This window comes from Ovis aries, chromosome 6 (assembly GCF_016772045.2).
Source record: "Ovis aries strain OAR_USU_Benz2616 breed Rambouillet chromosome 6, ARS-UI_Ramb_v3.0, whole genome shotgun sequence".
NCBI classification, from domain to species: Eukaryota; Metazoa; Chordata; class Mammalia; order Artiodactyla; family Bovidae; genus Ovis; species Ovis aries.
The window spans coordinates 96,002,013-96,022,648 of record NC_056059.1 but is presented as its reverse complement, the minus strand read 5'-3'; the positions used below and the strand labels follow the sequence as shown (position 1 = coordinate 96,022,648).

At 37.7% G+C, this 20,636-nt stretch overlaps 1 protein-coding gene across 2 annotated transcripts in view; it reads right to left on the bottom strand.

The window, feature by feature from the left end:
• Positions 1 to 20,636, bottom strand: part of CFAP299 (cilia and flagella associated protein 299) — a 697,822-nt gene that overhangs the window by 413,180 nt on the left and 264,006 nt on the right. For both annotated transcript variants that reach the window (XM_060417651.1, XM_027970763.3), the window contains exon 3: positions 12,229 to 12,319. In XM_060417651.1, the coding sequence (XP_060273634.1) occupies positions 12,229 to 12,319 (91 nt within the window). The remainder of the gene's footprint in view (positions 1 to 12,228; positions 12,320 to 20,636) is intronic.

Genomic DNA, 20,636 nt, shown 5'->3' with positions numbered 1-20,636 from the left:
TTGTTGTGATCCACCTGGCTTCCCAGATGGCACTAATGTTAAAGAACTTGCCTGTCAATGTAGGAGACACAAGAGATGTGGGTTCAATCCCTGCGTCAGGAAGATTCCCCTGGAGTAGGATATGGCAATCTTGCTCCCAGTATTCTTCTCTGTCCCATGGACAGAGAAGCCTGACGGGCTATAGTCCATGGGACCACAGATTCGGACATGAGTATTGAGGGCACGCACACACACACACACACATACACACACACAAAAAAAAAAAAAAAACATGTACTAAAAATTAGAACGTTATAATTTTATTCTAGAAGTTCTTAGTTATATGAAAATTATGATCCCCATAGGGTGGGTGGGTAAACTCAGATTGTAAAGTTGAAGAACTTAGTGTATAAGAAATAGGAAATCCAAGAATCAAACTCAGATGAATATGGCTCCCTAATCTCTACTCTTTAGAATTTCTCACTGCCCCTGTATCATACTTTTATCCAGGAAATAAAAAATTAAAGATCTATTTGACTATACATTTTTTTATTGACATGGAAGTTGATGTGCATTCTGTTTTCCAAACATTGATGTAATTTGTTTAAGATGAAGGTAAGACTGTATGAGTCATATAATTTCCATAGGGTTTATTAGTGGACAAGCATGGATTCAATTAAAAAGGAAATAAACATCTGTATAATACCTTCATTTTCCTGAAAGGGAACATTTTATAGAAGCTGGAAAACAGCAAGGAGGGAAAAGATCATGTCAGCACAATGTAACTGGTCATATACAACGCAATCTTATGTTTCATAGAGATTTCAACACAGGAAATGGGTATATTAGGAACTGCCTAATTCATAGGTTTTCCTGAGCCACATACAGTAGTTTCTTTGAATGGCTCTGAAGGAAAATCTGTAAGTAGTGCTTTTATACCAGCTTCAATAATGCATATTTCAAAGCCCAAACGGGTCAGCCATGTAACTGTTTACACAGTCAACATTCAGTGGGAAAATAAGTGTCAACAGGTTCCACTTTCCCAACCCAGAACAGCATGTGACCCTCCATTTCAATCCTCATCAGTCTCTGATTAGGAAAGGACTATGTTATTGTTGTTTTAGTGGAATCAATAACTGCTAGAGTCTTTGTTTACTACCATCTCAAAAAATAACAACTCCTGTCACCCACCCCCACCCTGCCATGTCACTACTTAAAAGAGTTACATAATCCTATTACATTAGAAACCCTGCAGGGACAGCCTGTCCTTTTTGTCTTTGGAAAATAGCAAATATTATGCAAGTAGCAAAGTGGTTTGCACACAGCAGAAAACTAATGAAATGGACTGTGGTTTCCTATAACATTAAAAAATCTATAATATAAAGGCTTTTAGAAAATATTCTGACTGCTATAATATCTTGCCAATGACCAACAATCTTTAGATTTCTAATAAAATCTGCAAGTATCTATGGTCTCAAGGAATGCTCTCTACAATATTTTCTAAAGAAAGATTCAAAATTATTCAATACTTACCTTAGAAACTTAACAAAAGTTTTCATTCTTTCTACAATATCTATTTTATTTATAATTTTAGCTCTAGGAATGTTATAATTTATCACAGAAATCACATTATTTGCTAAATTGTCATCATGTATCATGCAGTGTAGACTTCCCTGGTGGCTCAGACGGTAAAGTGTTTGCCTACAATGCACAAGACCCTGGTTCAATACCTGGATCGGGAAGATCTCCCGGAAGGAAATGGCAACTCACTCCAGTATTGTTGCCTGGAAAATTCCACGGACGGAGAGGTCTGGTAGGCTACACAGTCCATGGGGTCTCAAAGAGTTGGACACGACTGAGTAACTTCACTTCACTTTATCATGTAGTGTGCCAAATGTTTAACCTATATTTTCTTTTCAGTACTCAATCAATATTAAGATGCATGCTAAGTCACTCCAGTTGCATCCGACTCTGTGCAACCCTATGGACTGAAGCCCACCAGGCTCCTCTGTCCATGAGATTCTCCAGGCAACAATACTGGAGTTTTGGATTGCCATTTCCTTCTCCAGGGGATCTTCCCAACCCAGGGATCGAGCCTGAGTCCCTTATGTCTCCTGCATTGACAGGAGGGGTGTTTACCACTAGCGCCACCTGGGAGGCCCCAGTATTAAGATGAGGGTACTCTTAATAATCCTTTTGCAAATGTTAATACTAGGTAAGTGGTAAATTGGGAACTTTAGACCTCTAAAGCCAGGATCACACTCCTCTTCCCATTAATAAAATTATCATCAGCTGCTTATACATGCATGAATAGTATTCGAAACTCCCTCTCACCATTTCCTTATCAAAACAAAGTTATCTCCTGAATTACTCAAATCCATCTTTTTCTCACTATTCATTTTGTCATTTCTTTATTCCAGTCTTTTCTTATCTATCTGTAATGTTACAATGACCTCCCCATCCTATCCCTACAGACATATACTTATCTTATGTACTGCCCCTGCTGCACCCTTAAAGTACACAGCTGATCACACAGACCATTTGTGACTAAATTCTTTCAGGGATATCCATCACCTTCAGGACATTATCCATACTACTGAGGACAGGACATTATCCACACTACTGAGGACAGCACAATGGAGTCCTCAGACCTCTTTGGCTTTCCTGCCATCTCCCCCACATTTATTAGAGACATATACACAAGGTAGAATTGACCAGGTTTGGTCACCGACTGGATGTGATACCTGGGGAATGGAAGAAGAACAGAAATTTGGTTTAGTAGCAATGGCATCCCACTCCAGTACTCTTGCCTGGAAAATCCCATGGACGGAGGAGCCTGGTAGGCTGCAATCCATGGGGTTGCTAAGAGTCAGACAGGACTGAGCGACTTCTTTTTCACTTTTCACTTTCATGCATTGGAGAAGGAAATGGCAACCCACTCCAGTATTCTTCCCTGGAGAATCCCAGGGACGGGGGAGCCTGGTGGGCTCCCATCTATGGGGTTGCACAGAGTCGGACACGACTGAAGTGACTTAGCAGTAGCAGTAGCAGTAGCAGATTAAATGAAGAATTTTGAGGTATAGCAAAATGTGGAGATAAACATTGGAATAGAGTCCAAGAATTCTTCTTCTCCAGCTCTCTGCTTAACACCTAAACAATGTCTTTCATCAAAGATGTATATCCAAAATCAGATCCATGATGTCTGTATCCCATTCACAATCTTAGAGTGTCCCATGTCCCAAAGAGCAGAAGCACCTTCTATCCAACTGTGAAGGCCAATATCCATGGCCACTCCCTCTCAGTCCCCTCGTTAGCAATATCCTGTTACCAATTTCTGCCCAGTTTACCTTCTAAATAACTCTCAAATCTTCTTCATCTTCCCTGTCATCTTCCTGGTCCAGGCTACCATCTCATCTTCTCTTATTGGCTCTTGAAATGCATTTATCGTATTGCAAAAATTAAAGCAACTGTTTTATGCTTTCTATCATTTATTTTCTATATTGAAAGCACACTGATCTTTTTTGTCTGAAAATCTGATCATATCATTTCTCAACCCACTTAAACGCAATCAGAACTTGTTGTGTTTTTCATTCATATCAATAGCACTTATCACACTTGCAATTTTGCTTTATCTGTATGTTTACTGAATCATACACTTTATTTTTCAAGCAACTCTAAACTCCTTAAGGCACTTGCCATCCACTGTCTCCTCAGAAGCTGATACAAGGCCTTCTGTAGAACCAGTTGTCACCATTTAATAAATAATTGAATAAATTAATAAATAGATAGGAAGCAAACAGAGGTAAGCCTCTTTTTAGATAGCAAGAAGCATAGTGAGTTCATGGGTTTGGGTGATTCACCAAGGGGAAATGTATATAGTGAAAAAGATGGAGCTCAAATGGATATATACAGTAGTCAGTCCAAGAAAGAGACTGAGATCAAAAATCGGAAGACAGTTGGGAAACCACACAATAATCATGTCATAGATATCAAGATAGGAGAGAAAAAAGATTTATCAACTACATAAATACCTCAAAGCAATTTAGGAAGAACTTATCATCTCAGCATAATCCATTTTACCTCTTCACTCTGTTGTTTATCTAGTCTTTTCTTTACTGTGGTTGTTGTTTAGTTGCTAACCCATGTTCAACTCTTTGCAACTCATGGAGTACCCCACCAGGCTCCTCTGTCCATGGGATTTCCCAGGCAAGAATACTGGAGTGTGTTGCCCTTTCCTTCTCCAGGGGATCTTCCCAATCCAGGGACTGAATCCGTGTCTCCTGCATTGCAAGTGGATTCTTCACTGCTGAGCCACTAGGGAAGCCCAGTATTTTCTTTGTAAAATCGTCAAATCTTGACCTCAAGTATTTTTCTTAGTCTCTATCATGGACATGAAATGCTCTCAAGATGTTACACCTTCATTCAAGCATCCTCTGTAAAAAGTCAACCATTTGATTATGATATTTCCGGAAATTGCAAAGAATAAAATAAAATATCTTTAATCTCATTCTCATTGGAATATTTAATTATTTAATATTTCCACTGATTTTTCTGAGAAAATGCATTTTGCTGTATCTCATACGTTCACTGATCAATCCTAAAGGAAATCAATCCTGAATATTCATTAGAAGGACTGATGCTGAAACTCCAATAATTTGACCACCTAATGTGAAGAGCCAGCTCATTAGAAAAGACCCTGTTGCTGGGAAAGATTGAGTGCAGGAGGAGAAGGGGACTACAGAGTATGAGATGGTTGGATGGCATCATCGACTCAATGGACATGAGTTTGAGCAAGGTCCAGGAGATGGTAAAGGACAGGGAAGCCTGGCATGCTACAGTTCATGGGGTCACAAAGGGTCAGACACAGCTGAGCAACTGAACAACAACAACAACATATGTTTACACAATGTGTTCAGCTTTCTGAGAACTTTTTATGTCCACTAGCATCACTATGATTTGCTTCTGACCTGAGTTTCGGGACATCTAGAACCAGACCTGTTTAATGTGCTTTTCTAAGCGCTTGTTATACTCTTAATAAATGCCTCATTGTGGGGAGTGTTAAACACTTCATAGATGGAGCAATCAGAAAATTACACCTTCTCAGGAAACAATAAATCTGCTTACAAATGAGAAGAAAATGCTTAGCTATTTTAGTCTTCAAAGAAGTTTTAAATCTGAAATTTATGAGGCATGAGGTAGAAATGTTTTCTTATATGAATAGCTCGCCTTTAAAATATAATTAAATACTCTGTTACTAGGAAAAAATACTCATGATACCTGTCATTTGAAGTACTACAAAATTATTTCAAACATTTTTGTACATGAATTACACATAAGGCTCAATGTTTTGTCTAAAGAAAATGAAGCATCATAGTAATTTAAAATTGAGTATTTTGGAAAAGATGTAAAATAATGTGGGCTTATGCATACATACCTATATATATGTATATATATATACTTATACATGGCATTTGTATATGTTTATAAATATATACATATTCAAATACTATACATACATAGTATTTTGCAAGCATTATATACAACATTCAGAGGTAACTATGAAATAATACTAAGTCTTGAATTCAACTGAGTTACCTCTGGCTTATCACATTTCTTTTAAAAGGGACTTATAGAAATAATATCAATATCTAAAACATCTGAACCACTGAAAGCTTTAAAGGAAGTACATTTTCAAGAAATTTTAGTCTTTAAATAGCAGCTCTATGTACTTTTTATTTTCGTAAAACCCTATTCTCTTCCAGGGCATAGCCCAAGACTACACCCCCAGGCAGCAGCTTTGTGGGGATTGCATAAATGTGTATAATAAGCAAATAACCCTATAACTTACACATTGAAAATATTAGGTGGGGGCTCCTGGGGATGGGGGACTGAGAGGAGGCCTGTTTTTCTAAATTCCAGGCTCTATAGCAGTGTCAACTCACAGCATAAAAATTAAAAAAAAAAAAAAACTAATAAATCACATTTGCAATTAGTTGACCAGAGGGAGAAAGAGGACACTCAGAAAAAGATCCAATTACACTAAATAGCATTTGAAACTTGGGATCACCAAACTTAAAAACATACTCAGAAGTTATGAGTGTGGGAAAGTAAATCCAATCTTCTTCTAATTTCCCAGCTATATTTAAAGAAAATTACCTGGGAAAATTGCTACAAAATTAGAGCTTCAAACCTTATTAGGCCATGCAGGTCAACTATGCCAGTTCTAAAACTATATCATAATATTTTTACTATTTACTTTCAATAAGATGGAACAAAAAGAGTAGCAAATGTGTCCCTGAGATGAAGTTCTCCATGTATTTTGTATCTATGCATTATGCAGAGAAATCTCAATGCTCAGGAAATAGTCATTTCCCTTGGAGAGTTCAGACCTCATAAAATTCGCATATAATTTCTGCTGACAGCAAATTAATATAGATTCAAATCTCATGAATATTGTATATTTTATAGGATTACTTTTTGAAAGCTTATCCATTTAGTAAATGGCTTTTAAGTAAGCTTATGATCCTAATATTGATAATTAGATCTTTCTAAAACATACTGTATTCTGTTGTAAATAGTTTGCTCTAAAACAATTTGGAGCCTTCATTAAGACAAGACTAGATACAAAGTTAAGCCTTAAATGCTGCCCTTGATACAACGACATGCATTCTGCTGATTATAATAGTATCACAAAGCCAAAGGTCCAAATAAATGACCACATGTTATTTTCAGAGTCAGCAGCGAGTCTAAAAAAGATGCTAGTTTCCAAATCAATGACAGCCTACCAAACATTAAATGACTCAAAAAAGTTAAATTTAGGATGTTTTTCTAAGGGGGAGAAAACAAAAAAAAAAAAAAAAACCCTATACTGATGTAATTAAAGGTCATTTAGCAGCAATGTCGAAAAAATAGATAAACTCCCAGAAGAGTTATCTCATTTTCTCAAATCCAAATTCACCAGTCTACCTAGTAGATAGACCTATAGATTCCTTTATCCCTCCTATGAGTGGCTTCTTCCCCTCTCAAAGGCAAGCCCTTTCCTTGCGTGCTGAATCCCATTCCTCCAGCAAAGTTCCCCTCCGTCCTCTACAGCATCAACACTCTCTCTATGGGTCATTCCCATTGATATAAACTTGGTTAATAAACACTTTGGCCACCTGATGGGAAGAGCCGTCTTGTTGGAAAAGACCCTGATGCTGGGAACTATTGAAGGCAAAAGGACAAGGGGACAACAGGCGATGAGATGGTTGGATGGCATCACTGACTCGATGGACATGAGTTTGAGCAATCTCTGGCAGATGGTGAAGGACAGGGAAGCCTGGCGTGCTGCAATCCATGGGGCCGCAAAGAGTCGGGTACAACTTAGTGACTGAACAACAACAACAATGACCCATCTTCAGTTCAGCTCAGTTCAGTTCAGTCACTCAGTCGTGTCCTATTCTTTGCGACCCCATGAATCGCAGCACGCCAGGCCTCCCTGTCCATCAACAACTCCCAGAGTTCACGCAGACTCATGTCCATCAAGTCAGTGATGCCATCCAGCCATCTCATCCTCTGTCGTCCCCTTCTCCTCCTGCCCCCAATCCCTCCCAGCATCAGAGTCTTTTCCAATGAGTCAACTCTTTGCATGAGGTGGCCAAAGTACTGGAGTTTCACCTTCAGCATCATTCCTTCCAAAGAACACCTGGGACTGATCTCCTTTAGAATGGACTGGTTGGATCTCCTTGCAGTCCAAGGGACTCTCAAAGAGTCTTCTCCAACATCACAGTTCAAAGGCATCAATTCTTCAGAGCTCAGCTTTCTTCATAGTCCAACTCTCACATCCATACATGACTACTGGAAAAACCATAGCCTTGACTAGACGGACCTTTGTTGGCAAAGTAATGTCTCTGCTTTTAAAGCATAATAAAACAAATCTCCTGGACTCTTGATCCTGTGCCAGTTATCAATCAATATCTAAGTGATACTTCACTACAGAAATCCTCAAAAACAGTTGATCTTCCTTATCTTCACCCACACACCTTTTTCTTTACCTACTCCAAGGAGACACTTAACCACAGTCTTCCACTGAAACTGCCCTTGCCAGCACAATCCATGATATTTACCTACCCAAAAACAACAGCAAACTTTATCTGTTGAATTGATTGGATTTTTCATGGATTGAATTCTGTCCCCCTCAAAAGATATGTTGAGATCTTAACCTCTAGTACCTGTGAGGACAACCTTATTTGGAAATAGGTTTTTTGTAGACATAATGAAATTAATATTAAGTCCTATTCAGGGTAGGGGGGTGCTAATCCCATATGACTGGTGCCTCTGTGAGAACAAAAGACCCAAACACAGGTACACAAGGAGAAATGTCCTGTGATGACAGTAGCAGAGATCAAAGTGATTCTCTACAGACCAAAGTATACCAATGATTGCCAGCAACACCAGAAGCTGCGAAAGGAATGGAACAGATTCTTCCCTAGACCCTTCAGAACGTTTCTGCTGACACTGTGATTTCAGACTTCTGGCCTTCAGAACTGTGAGAGAGCAAATTTCTATTGTTTTAAGCTGCTTGGGTTATGGTAATTTCCTATGGCAGCACTGGGAAATTGATACATCCTCTTATGTAGCCTCTCAGCAGCAATTGCCTTGGTGAGCATTCTTTCCTTGGAGTTTTTTTTTTTTTTTTTTAATTTTTCTTTTCACAGCATGGCTCTCACCTGATTTTTCTTGTATGTGCTATTTCTGTTTCCTTAGCTACTTCTTTGACACATTTCAGATCTCTATACTTTGGAGTGTCTTAAAAATCTGTCATAGAACCTCACTCTTTTTACCCATACTCTTCCTGGTTAACTTTTGCAAGTTCATGATTTTACATACCATTTAGATGTTGTAAAGAATCTGCCAGCAATGCAGGAGACCTGGGTTGGATCCCTGCATTGGGAAGATCCCCTGGAGAAGGAAATGGCAACTCACTCCAGTATTTTAGCCTGGGAAATCTCAAGAACAGAGGAGGCTGGCAGGTCACAGTCCATGGGGTCTCAAAGAGTCAGACACGACTGAATGACTAATACTAGATGTTGATAACTTTCAGGTTTATATGCTAGCCAAGACTTCTCTCAATTTCCAAACCAAGATATGTAAATGACCAATCCACTTCTCCACTTGGGCATCTAATAGGCATCACAAAATTAATGTAGACAAAATAGAACTATTTCATTATTGATGTCTGAAATAAGCTCTCCAGTCACACAAAATGCCACCATCATCCCCACCTGTTCAAATGATAAACCTAGAAGGCATCCTGATTTCCTCTTTCTTTAAGATTTCACATCCAAACCATCACTGAGTCCTGTCTGCTTTGCCTCTAAAACATAGACACGATTCAGTTGAGATGAACTTCCCTCCATCTCAACTACAACCATGCCGTTTTACGAGTTTCTTCTTTTGCTGATTGACTATAAGAGCTCCCTAACTTTTCTGCTTGCTTCTGCTTGACTTCCCCATATTATCCTACTGTACGCAGCGGTGGTAAAGTCAGTCTAAAGTGGAAGCCAGATCATGTCACTTCTCTACTTAAGATCATCCATCCATTGACTTCTTATCACAGTAATAAAAAAATAAATATAAACATTAAAAAAGAATAAAATAACAATTCCTTATAACCTGTATGGTCCAGTTTCTGACCTTCTCTCTGACCTCATCTGTCTTTATAATTTCCTTCAATAACTGCCTTCCAGTCATTTCAGTTTTCTTATCATCTCTTGATTATGCCATGATTGCTGTTATCTCGGGAGATTTTAATGCATGTTCCTTCTTAATGGGATATATTGCACCCTCTCAAGTATTTATCTCTTTGGGATGCCTCACTCTTCACATTCCAGGACTATCTTACTCATTTCATTCCAGTCTCAACAGATGTAACCTCCTTAAAGTGATTTTCCTGTACACAGTAGCTAAAGCATCCAACCACTGTCTATTCAATCTCTATATCTGATATTCTAATTCTGTGCTCTTCATAGCATCCATCCAAAGTTGAAATTAACTATTCCATTTTTGTTTTGCTCACCTATTCTCTATCATGAGAATAGAAATGCTTTAAGGTCATAGATTCTTCAGTGTCCCAGTGTCCCAGAGACTAAAACAGTTCCAGGCTTGAGCAGGTGCATAAGAAGCATGAGATTGGAAAATAGATCAGAGTTGGGCAAGAAAATGATAACAGGTGTTATCATTTAAGAGGCTGTTATAGTAATATATTTAAGATGTGATGGGGGTTTGAATCTAGATAAACGCTATTTGAGATGGTAAAAAATGATGTAATTTAACATATCTAAAAGAACTTAGTAGTTCATTCAGGAGAAGGCAACGGCACCCCACTCAGTACTCTTGGCTGAAAACTCCCATGGATGGAGGAGCCTGGTAGGCTGCAGTCCATGGGGTCGTGAAGAGTCAGACACGACTGAGCGAATTCACTTTCACTTTTCACTTTCATGCATTGGAGAAGGAAATGGTAGTCCACTCCTGCGTTCTTGCCTGGAGAATCCCAAGGATGGAGGACCCTGCTAGGCTGCCATCTATGGGGTCACACAGAGTCGGACACGACTGAAGTGACTTAGTAGCAGCAGCAGCAGCAGTAGCTCATTCAACATGGGTGAGAGAGAATTAAGAGTTTATTATAACTGACATACTTCTGATTGAGTAAATGAGTGAATGATGCTGTTATTCATTGTTAAAGGAAATACAAGTGGAATAGAAAGGTTAAAAAGGCATTTTTGAGAGGCATTAGACCATTTCAGAACAAAACATGAGCCTCGGGTCTCTAAAGCTGTTTGTGTTTTTTTGGTGCCACTGCCTAACCATGGGCCATTTTTCTACCCTGAGAAACCTGACTTCTATCCTTACTATGGATATAATTTGTTCTTGTCAAGTATTTTTTTTGGGAGGGGGGTTCAGGATGGGGAACTCATGTACATCTGCGGCTGATTCATGTCAATGGATGGCAAAACCAATACAGTATTGTAAAGCAAAATAAAGTAAAAATAAAAATTAAAAAAAAATGAAGTGAATAAAAATAAAGTGAATGTTCCCAAACACAACAGATCCTTTTCCAGACTTTATCCTTCTTGATAACTGATGATCATTTGCTTTTTCTTTAAGGTTCTTACCATGGATTACTATGACACCACATTTTTCTACCTGTCTTCCTCCTTTCTAGCTGCTCTTTCCAAAGAGGGTCCGATAAATTCCAGCTTTTCTGTTGTGATTTATAAAGTCCTCCAAGTCTAGTGTCCACCCATATTTCCAACCTCACCTCTTTTGAATTTCACTCAGCCCACTTCCACCAAGAAACTTTCCCTGATTTCAAGTCCAGGATCATTCTATACAATTACCTAACCAAAGATGATATTTTTTCTTTCTGAGGTACATTGAGGATTTTATCTGCATGTGACACCTTCAAGTGACACGATAGAAAAATACAATTTTTTTAGTTGAGGAAACTTTGGTAAAAATAGACACTCTTATAACATATTTTTCTGTTGCTCTAAAATTTGCATCCTGCTACTTCTGATTCCTTTCCTGTAAGTCACTCATTACAGTTTCAGCATAAATATTTGTCTATTTTTACATACAGAAGACTGTTATTACCAGTATTATATTAGCAAAGCATGAAAGTAAATATTCCAAATAATATTAGCAATTTTAAATATCTAATTTAGCACAAGTTTTAATAAAGCAAGAGCATATCCTCCTTGGATAACTCAAAATCATCTCTCTCCATTATGCGGTTTCTAGCATACCTCCCAGCGTAGGACTATACGGAAGACTCTGTCTTCTAGAGACAGAATGAAATCAGGTACACAGTGGGAAAATCTTCAAGGTGAGTGTATAAAATGACTTGGAGAAGTGTACTAAGAGATGGGGCTGAAAAGAAGCAAGAAGTTTCAACATAGCATCAGCACAAAGTTGGAGATGACAACCATATATAGGCATTTTCTGCCACATATAGACATTTTCTCCACAACAAATATGCAGAATGATACTAATATTTTTCACCATGTAGCTACTTCTACAGATATAAACTGACATAATTTTCCCACATACATTCCTATAATATATTCCAATAATAAAGAGCTCTGTTATATCCCTCATGAATTACCTTTCAGAGGCAGTATTTAAAATTATATTATCAACTAACTAGATATTATATACTAATGTGCCTTTAAGGTATACATTTTTAATCTCTGAATGAAATGCACTCACGCTCACTTTTCCACTGCGATTATCTTCTTCTCTCGCTGCCAGAGCCTTCAGAAAATTATCGTGTAGGTCTTTACCAGCACTTGTTAGGGTCCTAGAAAAAAAGCCCATTTCCAGTTATATTAGCTAAACAAATATATTGAAAATATTCTGGGTACAAAAAAGCAACCTTCTTTAATTCAAGTGATAATTCCTTCAACACGAAAACTACATATAAACAGTATACACAATTCACAATCATTATAAATCATACATAATGATAATAAACTATCAGATAGAGTCTTTATTTTAAAATAATTGGAATCAAGATTATAAATAATATCAATACTCATGCCAGATACAGTTAATTGCACTTACATGTCCATTTTACTCTTTTTATCATGTCATGGAATTTCAAACTATGTATTCTCCTCACTACCCACAATAATTTAAAATGGACTGTAATTTAAGCACAATTTATTTAATATAATAAACATAAAATATCAGCCACTTAGCCCAATTCAGTTACTGGAATAGGACACTATTTTAGCTCTATGAGTGGAGATACTCAAGGCAAGACAGGAAACTAGGTTATCCTTGTCAGATAAAAGAAAGTATTAAGAATTCAAGAGAGAAATGACTTTCTCTGGAAATAAATTTTAAAGGAAATTTATCACAATGATCTTGATCAAGCAACACCGAACCACAAAATAAAGAGTGAGTTCAAAAGTGATTACAAAATAATAATCCTTTCTTTATTTGGCAATATTCTATATATTCAACAAACATTTCTACTGTGTGTCTACTATGAACCAGGAACTATACTAAGGACAAGTTAATGAGATATGATTCCTGCTCTCAAGTTGCCTGTGGTCTCATAGAAGTCAGTAGATACAGAAACATTAAAATATCATACTGTGTGATACGTATAATAATAGAGATATGGATGGATTTTGAATTCATAAGAGAAATATCCTAGGTATTTGAAGAAAAGTCAACTTAAGCTTTAAAGCTATCGTTGAACTAAACATTAAAAGATGAGACAGCATTAGCCAGTTTGAGGGTAGGGGTATCGGAAGAAGGAAAGAGTTATGAGTAATTACAAAGGAATTCAAGAATAGAGATGAAAATCTGCCAAGTACCCTTGAAAATGGAAGTTAGTTGCTCAGTCATGCCTGACTCTTTGTGACCCTATGGACCGCAGCCTCCCAGGCTCCTCTGTCCACAGAATTCTCCAGGCAAGAATACTGGAGTGGGTTACCATTTCCTTCTCCAGGGGATCTTCCCAACCCAGGGATCGAACCCAGATCTCCCACATTGCAGGTAGACTCTTTACTGTCTGAGCCACCAGGAAAGCATTGAGTAATTATTAAAAAATTAATTGGGTAATCATTACCCTTGGGTAATTATAAAAAAAAGATCAGAGAGTAAGTACAGGAAGTAAGGGAGAAACCATATAAAATTAACAAAAGCTAACATTTTTATAGACATACTATTGTAAATATTTAGTAAAAGTCACTCAGCTACTTAGAGCAGATCTATTTTCAAACCCAGGATGTGTGGTTCTAAAACTCATTCTCATAACCAACAGGCCGTGCTGCCTTTCCAGGAAGCCCTTATATGCTACATTAAGAAACCTGAACCTTGTCTTCTAGATGTTGAACCACAAGGGTCATATGCAAGGGAACAAGATGGTCAATGTTGTATTTTAGTTATAGCATCCAGTGGTTGTGATAAACATAACCTGGAGGAGAAGCACACTGGAAATATTAATTAGAGAGCTTTGGTAAGAGATAATGAAGACGTGACTTAAAGCAGCGGTGGCAAGAATAAGAATAGGTAGATTTGGGAAATATTAATAGGGAAATAGACCTGGGATTTCTTTTTCTAAAAAGTTAAAGAGAACAGTATTATAAAGTAAAATAAAGTAAAAATAAAAATTTAAAAAAAAGTTAAAGAGAGATTATTACCAGGTTTCTTTAAATCAATATGGGCATATACAGCATGCAACCTAATGATTATTTTGTTGAACAATACATGCAACTTATTAAACTAATCATAACTTGTCAGCTTCTTCTTTACTAGTTGTATATGCCTTGGCTTATAGTATCAATGGACTTCCCAGGTGATGCTAGTGGTAAAGAACTCACCAGTGTAGGATATGTAAGAGAGGTAGGTTCGATCCCTGGGTTGGGAAAAATTCCATGGAGGAGAGCCTGGCAATCCACTCCAATATTCTTGCCTGGAGAATCTCATGAATAAAGGAGCCTGGTGGGCTATAGCGCACGGGGTCACAGTCAGACATGACTGAAGTGACTTAAGATGCACACATGCATAGTATCAATATCAACTAATAATCAAAACACCTGTGTGTGTGCATGCTCAGTCGCTCAGTCATATCTAATACTTTGCAACTGTACCGATGCACTGTACCCCACCAGGCTTCTCTGTCCACGGAATTTTCCAGGCAAGAATACTGGAGTGGGTTGCCGTTTTCTATTTCAGAGGATCTTCCCAACCCAGTAATCAAATCCATGTCTCCTAAATCTCCTGCATTAGCAGGTAAATTCTTTACCACTGGGCTACCAGACATCTAACTATACATAAAAATAACTACTAATTGGTACTAATGGAGAGAATCATGTGTTTGAGAAATTTCTCAATCTGTTGCTCTGTTTAAAAGTAAGTCTTCCATATTATAATACACCTATGTATTTCTGACATTAAAACTCCAAAATATCCAATTTATTTTGTCAGAAGCTTGCCCAGAGAGAAATATTGCTTCTCCAGTGCTCACAAAATAATCTTCACTTCATCGCTTTCTACCTAATTTCCTACTAATGAAAGGAAATATTTAAAACCACAATGAGTTAGAAATTATCTGTGAAGTCTCAACAGAGAATTAGTTTTACAAGTGCTTCAGTCAGGACTGGTTAGCTTATACTATGGCAACAAATACCCAAATCTCTGTGGTTTAAAATTACAAATGATTATTTCTCAAAAATCTGTGCATCCACAGCAGGTTGATTGTGGCTCTTCACCTTGGAGTGATGTACTGGGAGGCTCCTGAAAATAACCTCTATTTGAAACATCTTTGTTACCGTGCAGAAGAAACACCATCACTTGCTGGCTCTTAGAACATCTGCTTATAAGAGACTCATGTCACTTCCACTCCATTTTACTGGAGAAAGCAAGTGCCATGCCTGAAATCAACAGAATGGAAAAGGATAATCCTGCCTAAGGGAAAGTAGTAAATATTTGTAAACAGTATCACATGTACCCATTGCCTTCAACAGCATAACCAAAGATGAGTACATAGCTCAGTAAACAAGAGCAATAAAGAAAACAATTTCTGAGCAAAATTTAAAGGTACAGAAAATGTATTCATGTAGTTGATTGCATTTTAACCAAACAAAGACACTTTTGGACAGTGTGATCACTAAACTTAGCTCCACAGCAGAATATCTTTCCACAGACCCACAGAACATCTAAAAACTATGGTTGAAGAAATGAGATAGACTTCGGTGTGTGCTCTTTTGTGACAGCTATAGACACACTTGTTGGTTTTCCCTTCCTGACAACCCTTTGCATTTTTTTTGAAAACAGAACCCTAATTTTTATTTGGAGGGCTTCCCAGGTGTCACTAGTGGTAAAAAAAAAAAAATCTGCCTGGCAATGTTGGAGATGTTAAGAGACGTGGGTTTGATCCCTGGATCGAGAAGATCCCCTGGAGAAGGGAGTGGCACTCTACTGAGTATTCTTGCCTGGAAAATTCCATGAGCAGAGGAGCCTGGCGGGCTACTGTCCATGGGTCACAAAGAGTCAAGACACGACTGAGCAACTGAGCACACACACATTTTTTATTTGGAAAATGGTCCTGCTCACATTCTTTGCTCTGGTGACACAGTCAATGGTACCCACTCACTCACAACTCTTACCTCAGCTGATAAATACGCCTCAGACTTACCCAATGTCACGTCACCTCATGGGAATGCATATCATAAAGAGAGAGATCCAAGGCTGTGAAGAAACTGGAGTTGTATTAAGCTGAATTAAGCTGTCCTTAATTCCTACTAGATAGCCTCATCATTCAACTTTTTCCTCAAATCTACAATAATCAGTGTCCCTCCAGTAAACCCCCTTTTTGATTTAGTTCATTGGAATTGGTTTCTATTGTTCACAAACAAAATCTATAATTGATACGATGGTTATACAGTTAAGATACTGCAGAGCAACAAATATTGTTTGATCCCACTTGTACAAGATACCTAGAATAGTCAAGTTAATAGAATCAGAAAGTACAACAGTAGATGACAGGGGTCAAGGGGTCAGAGGGGAGGGAGGGGGAATGGGGAGTTAGTGTTTAATGGGGATAGAGTTTCAGTTTAGCAAGGTGAAAAATTTGGGAAATGATGAGTGGTGAGCAACAGGAATGTACATAGTGCCACTGAACCACACAGTTAAATATAGTCAAAATAGTATGTTTCATATCATGTGAATTTTACCACAATAAAATAAATTTTTTTAAATTACTTTAGGGGGCAGTCCAAAGATGGTAGAGGAATAGGACGGGGAGACCACTTTCTCCCAACAAATTCATCAAGAAATCATTTGAATCCTGAGAAACTTCCACAGAACAACTTCTGAACACTGGCGGAGGACACCAGGCAACCAGAAAGGCAGCCCATCCTCTTCAAAAGGAGGTAGGACAAAATGTAAAAGACAAAAAGAGAGACAGGAGAGTTAGGGACAGAGACCCATGCTGGGGAGGGAGTCTTAAGGAGGAGAAGTTTCCAAACAGCAGGACACCCTCTCACTGGCAGGTCTGTGGGGAGCTTTGGAATCTCAGAGGGCAACATAAACGGGAGGAAAAAAAAAATACCACAGCAGTCCTAAAGATTTCAGCATAGTAAGTCTACTCCCCACTTTTCCTATCCCCAAAAACACCTTATTTTGTTGTAAATCCTTAGAACATTACAGATAAAGTCCTATCAGATTACCAATCTCGACTCTAAACATCCAAAGTAACCATCATTATCATTTGCACACAGCCTTCAGTTATTTTCAGTTGTTTATGCATATACTTATGTACCCATAAAAGTATATATTGTATCAATATCATTTTGTGAATTGTTGATTTTATTACATATTTTGAAACTTACTGTTTTACTGAATTTTTATTGTTCCTAGGAATAGATGTTTATGCAAGTGTCAAGGAAGATCAAATTTATTCCCAGGTTTATCAGACATGAAAACCTCTGGAATATAAGACTAAATAAAAAGAGTCTATAATTGGTTTCAGTCACTGTCACTTTGGGGTTTTCAATTATTTTTTTTCTTATCATCTTTTTTAATATAAATTTATTTATTTTAATTGGAGGTTAATTACTTCACAGTACTGTATTGGTTCTAAAGTGTTAGCGTCTCAGTCATGTCCAACTCTTTGTGACCCCATGGACTATAGCCCTCCAGGCTCTTTTGTTCATGGAGTTCTCCAGGCAAGAATACTGGGGTGGTCTGATTGCTGTGGCCAAAACTTCCAAAACTATGTTGAATATTAATGGTGAAAGTGGGCACCCTTGTCTTGTTCCTGACTTTAGAGGAAATGCTTTCAATTTCTCACCATTGAGGATAATGTTTGCTGTGGGTTTGTCATATATAGCTTTTATTATATTGAGGTATGTTCCTTCTATTCTTGCTTTCTGGAGAGTTTTTATCATAAATGGATATTGAATTTCGTCAAAGACTTTATCTGCATCTATTGAGGTAATCATATGGCTTTTTTTTTTTTATGCCATCCAACCATCTCACCCTTTGTCATACCCTTCTCCTCCAATCATATGGCTTTTATTTTTCAATTTGCTAATGTGGTGTATTACATTTATTGATTTGTGGATATTGAAGAATCCTTGCATCCCTGGGATAAAGCCCACTTGGTCATGGTGTATGATCTTTTTAATGCGTTGTTGGATTCTGGTTGCTGGAATTTTGTTAAGGATTTCTGCATCTATGTTCATCAGTGATATTGGCCTGAAGTTTTCTTTTTTGATGGCATCTTTGTCAGGTTTTGGTATTTGGCCTCATAGAATGAGTTTGGAGGTCTACCTTCCTCTGCAATTTTCTGGAAGAGTTTGAGTAGGATAGATGTTAGCTCTTCTCTAAATTCTTGGTAGAATTCAGCTGTGAAGCCGTCTGGACCTGGGCTTTTGTTTGCTGAAAGATTTCTGATTACAGTTTCAATTTCCGTGCTTGTGATGGGTCTGTTAAGATTTTCTATTTCTTCCTGGTTCAGTTTTGGAAAGTTGTACTTTTCTAAGAAATAAAAGGAATCCAAATTGGAAAAGAAGAAGTAAAACTCTCACTGTTTGCAGATGACATGATCCTCTACATAGAAAACCCTAAAGACTCCACCAGGAAATTACTAGAGCTAATCAATGAATATAGTAAAGTTGCAGGATATAAAATCAACACATAGAAATCCCTTGCATCCCTATACACTAAAAATGAGAAGATAAGAAAGAGAAATTAAGGAAACAATTCCATTCACCATTGCAACGAAAAGAATAAAATACTTAGGAATCTATCTACCTAAAGAAACTAAAGACCTATATATAGAAAACTATAAACACTTGTGAAAGAAGTCAAAGAGGACACTAATGGATGGAGAAATATACCATGTTCATGGATCAGAAGAATCAATATAGTGAAAATAAGTATACTACCCAAATCAATTTATAGATTCAATGCAATCCCTATCAAGCTACCAATGGTATTTTTCACAGAGCTAGAACAAATAATTTCACAATTTGTATGGAAATACAAAAAACCTCGAATAGCCAAAGCAATCTTGAGAAAGAAGAATGGAAGTGGAGGAATCAACCTGCCTGACTTCAGGCTCTACTACAAAGTCACAGTCATCAAGACAGTATGGTACTGGCACAAAGACAGAAATATAGATCAATGGAACAAAATAGAAAGCCCAGAGATAAATCCACACACCTATGGACACCTTATCTTTGACAAAGGAGGCAAGAATATACAATGGAGTAAAGACAATCTCTTTAACAAGTGGTGCTGGGAAAACTGGTCAACCACTTGTAAAAGCATGAAACTAGAACACTTTCTAACACCATACACAAAAATAAACTCAAAATGGATTAAAGATCTAAACATAAGACCAGAAACTATAAAACTCCTAGGGAGAACATAGGCAAAACACTCTCCAACATAAATCACAGCAGGATCCTCTATGACCCACCTCTCAGAATACTGGAAATAAAAGCAAAAATAAACAAATGGGACCTAATTAAAATTAAAAGCTTCTGCACAACAAAGGAAACTATAAGCAAGGTGAAAAGACAGCCTTCAGAATGGGAGAAAATAATACCAAATGAAACAACTGACAAACAACTAATCTCAAAAATATACAAGCAACTCCTGCAGTTCAATTCCAGAAAAATAAATGACCCAATCAAAAAATGGGCCAAAGAACTAAACAGACATTTCTCCAAAGAAAACATACAGATGGCTAACAGACACATGAAAAGATGCTCAACATCACTCATTATCAGAGAAATGCAAATCAAAACCACAATGAGGTACCATTTCACGCCAGTCAGAATGGCTGCTATCCAAAAGTCTACAAGCAGTAAATGCCGGAGAGGGTGTGGAGAAAAGGGAACCCTCTTACACTGTTGGTGGGAATGCAAACTAGTACAGCCACTATGGAGAATAGAGTGGAGATTCCTTAAAAACTGGAAAAAGAACTGCCTTATGACCCAGCAATCCCACTGCTGGGCATACACACCGAGGAAACCAGAATTGAAAGAGACACATGTACCCCAATGTTCATTGCAGCACTGTTTATAATAGCCAGGACATGGAAACAACCTAGTTGTCCATCAGCAGATGAATGGATAAGAAAGCCATGGTACATATACACAATGGAGTATTACTCAGCCATTAAAAAGAATACATTTGAATCAGTTTTAATGAGGTGGATGAACCTGGAGCCTATTATACAGAGTGAAGTAAGCCAGAAAGAAAAACACCAATACAGTATACTAATGGGTATATATGGAATTCAGAAAGATGGTAACGATAACCTTGTATGTGAGACAGCAAAAGAGACACAAATGTATAGAACAGTCTTTTGGACATGTGGGAGAGGGTGGGATGATTTGGGAGAGTGGCATTGAAACATGTATAATATCATATATGAAACGAATCACCAGTCCAGGTTCGATGCATGATACTGGATGCTTGGGGCTGGTGCACTGAGGTGACCCAGAGGGATGGTACAGGGAGGGAGGAGGGAGGGGGGTTCAGGATGGGGAACATGTGTATAACTGTGGAGGATTCATATTGATGTATGGCAAAACCAATACAATATTGTAAAGTAATTAATCTCCAATTAAAATAAACAAATTTAT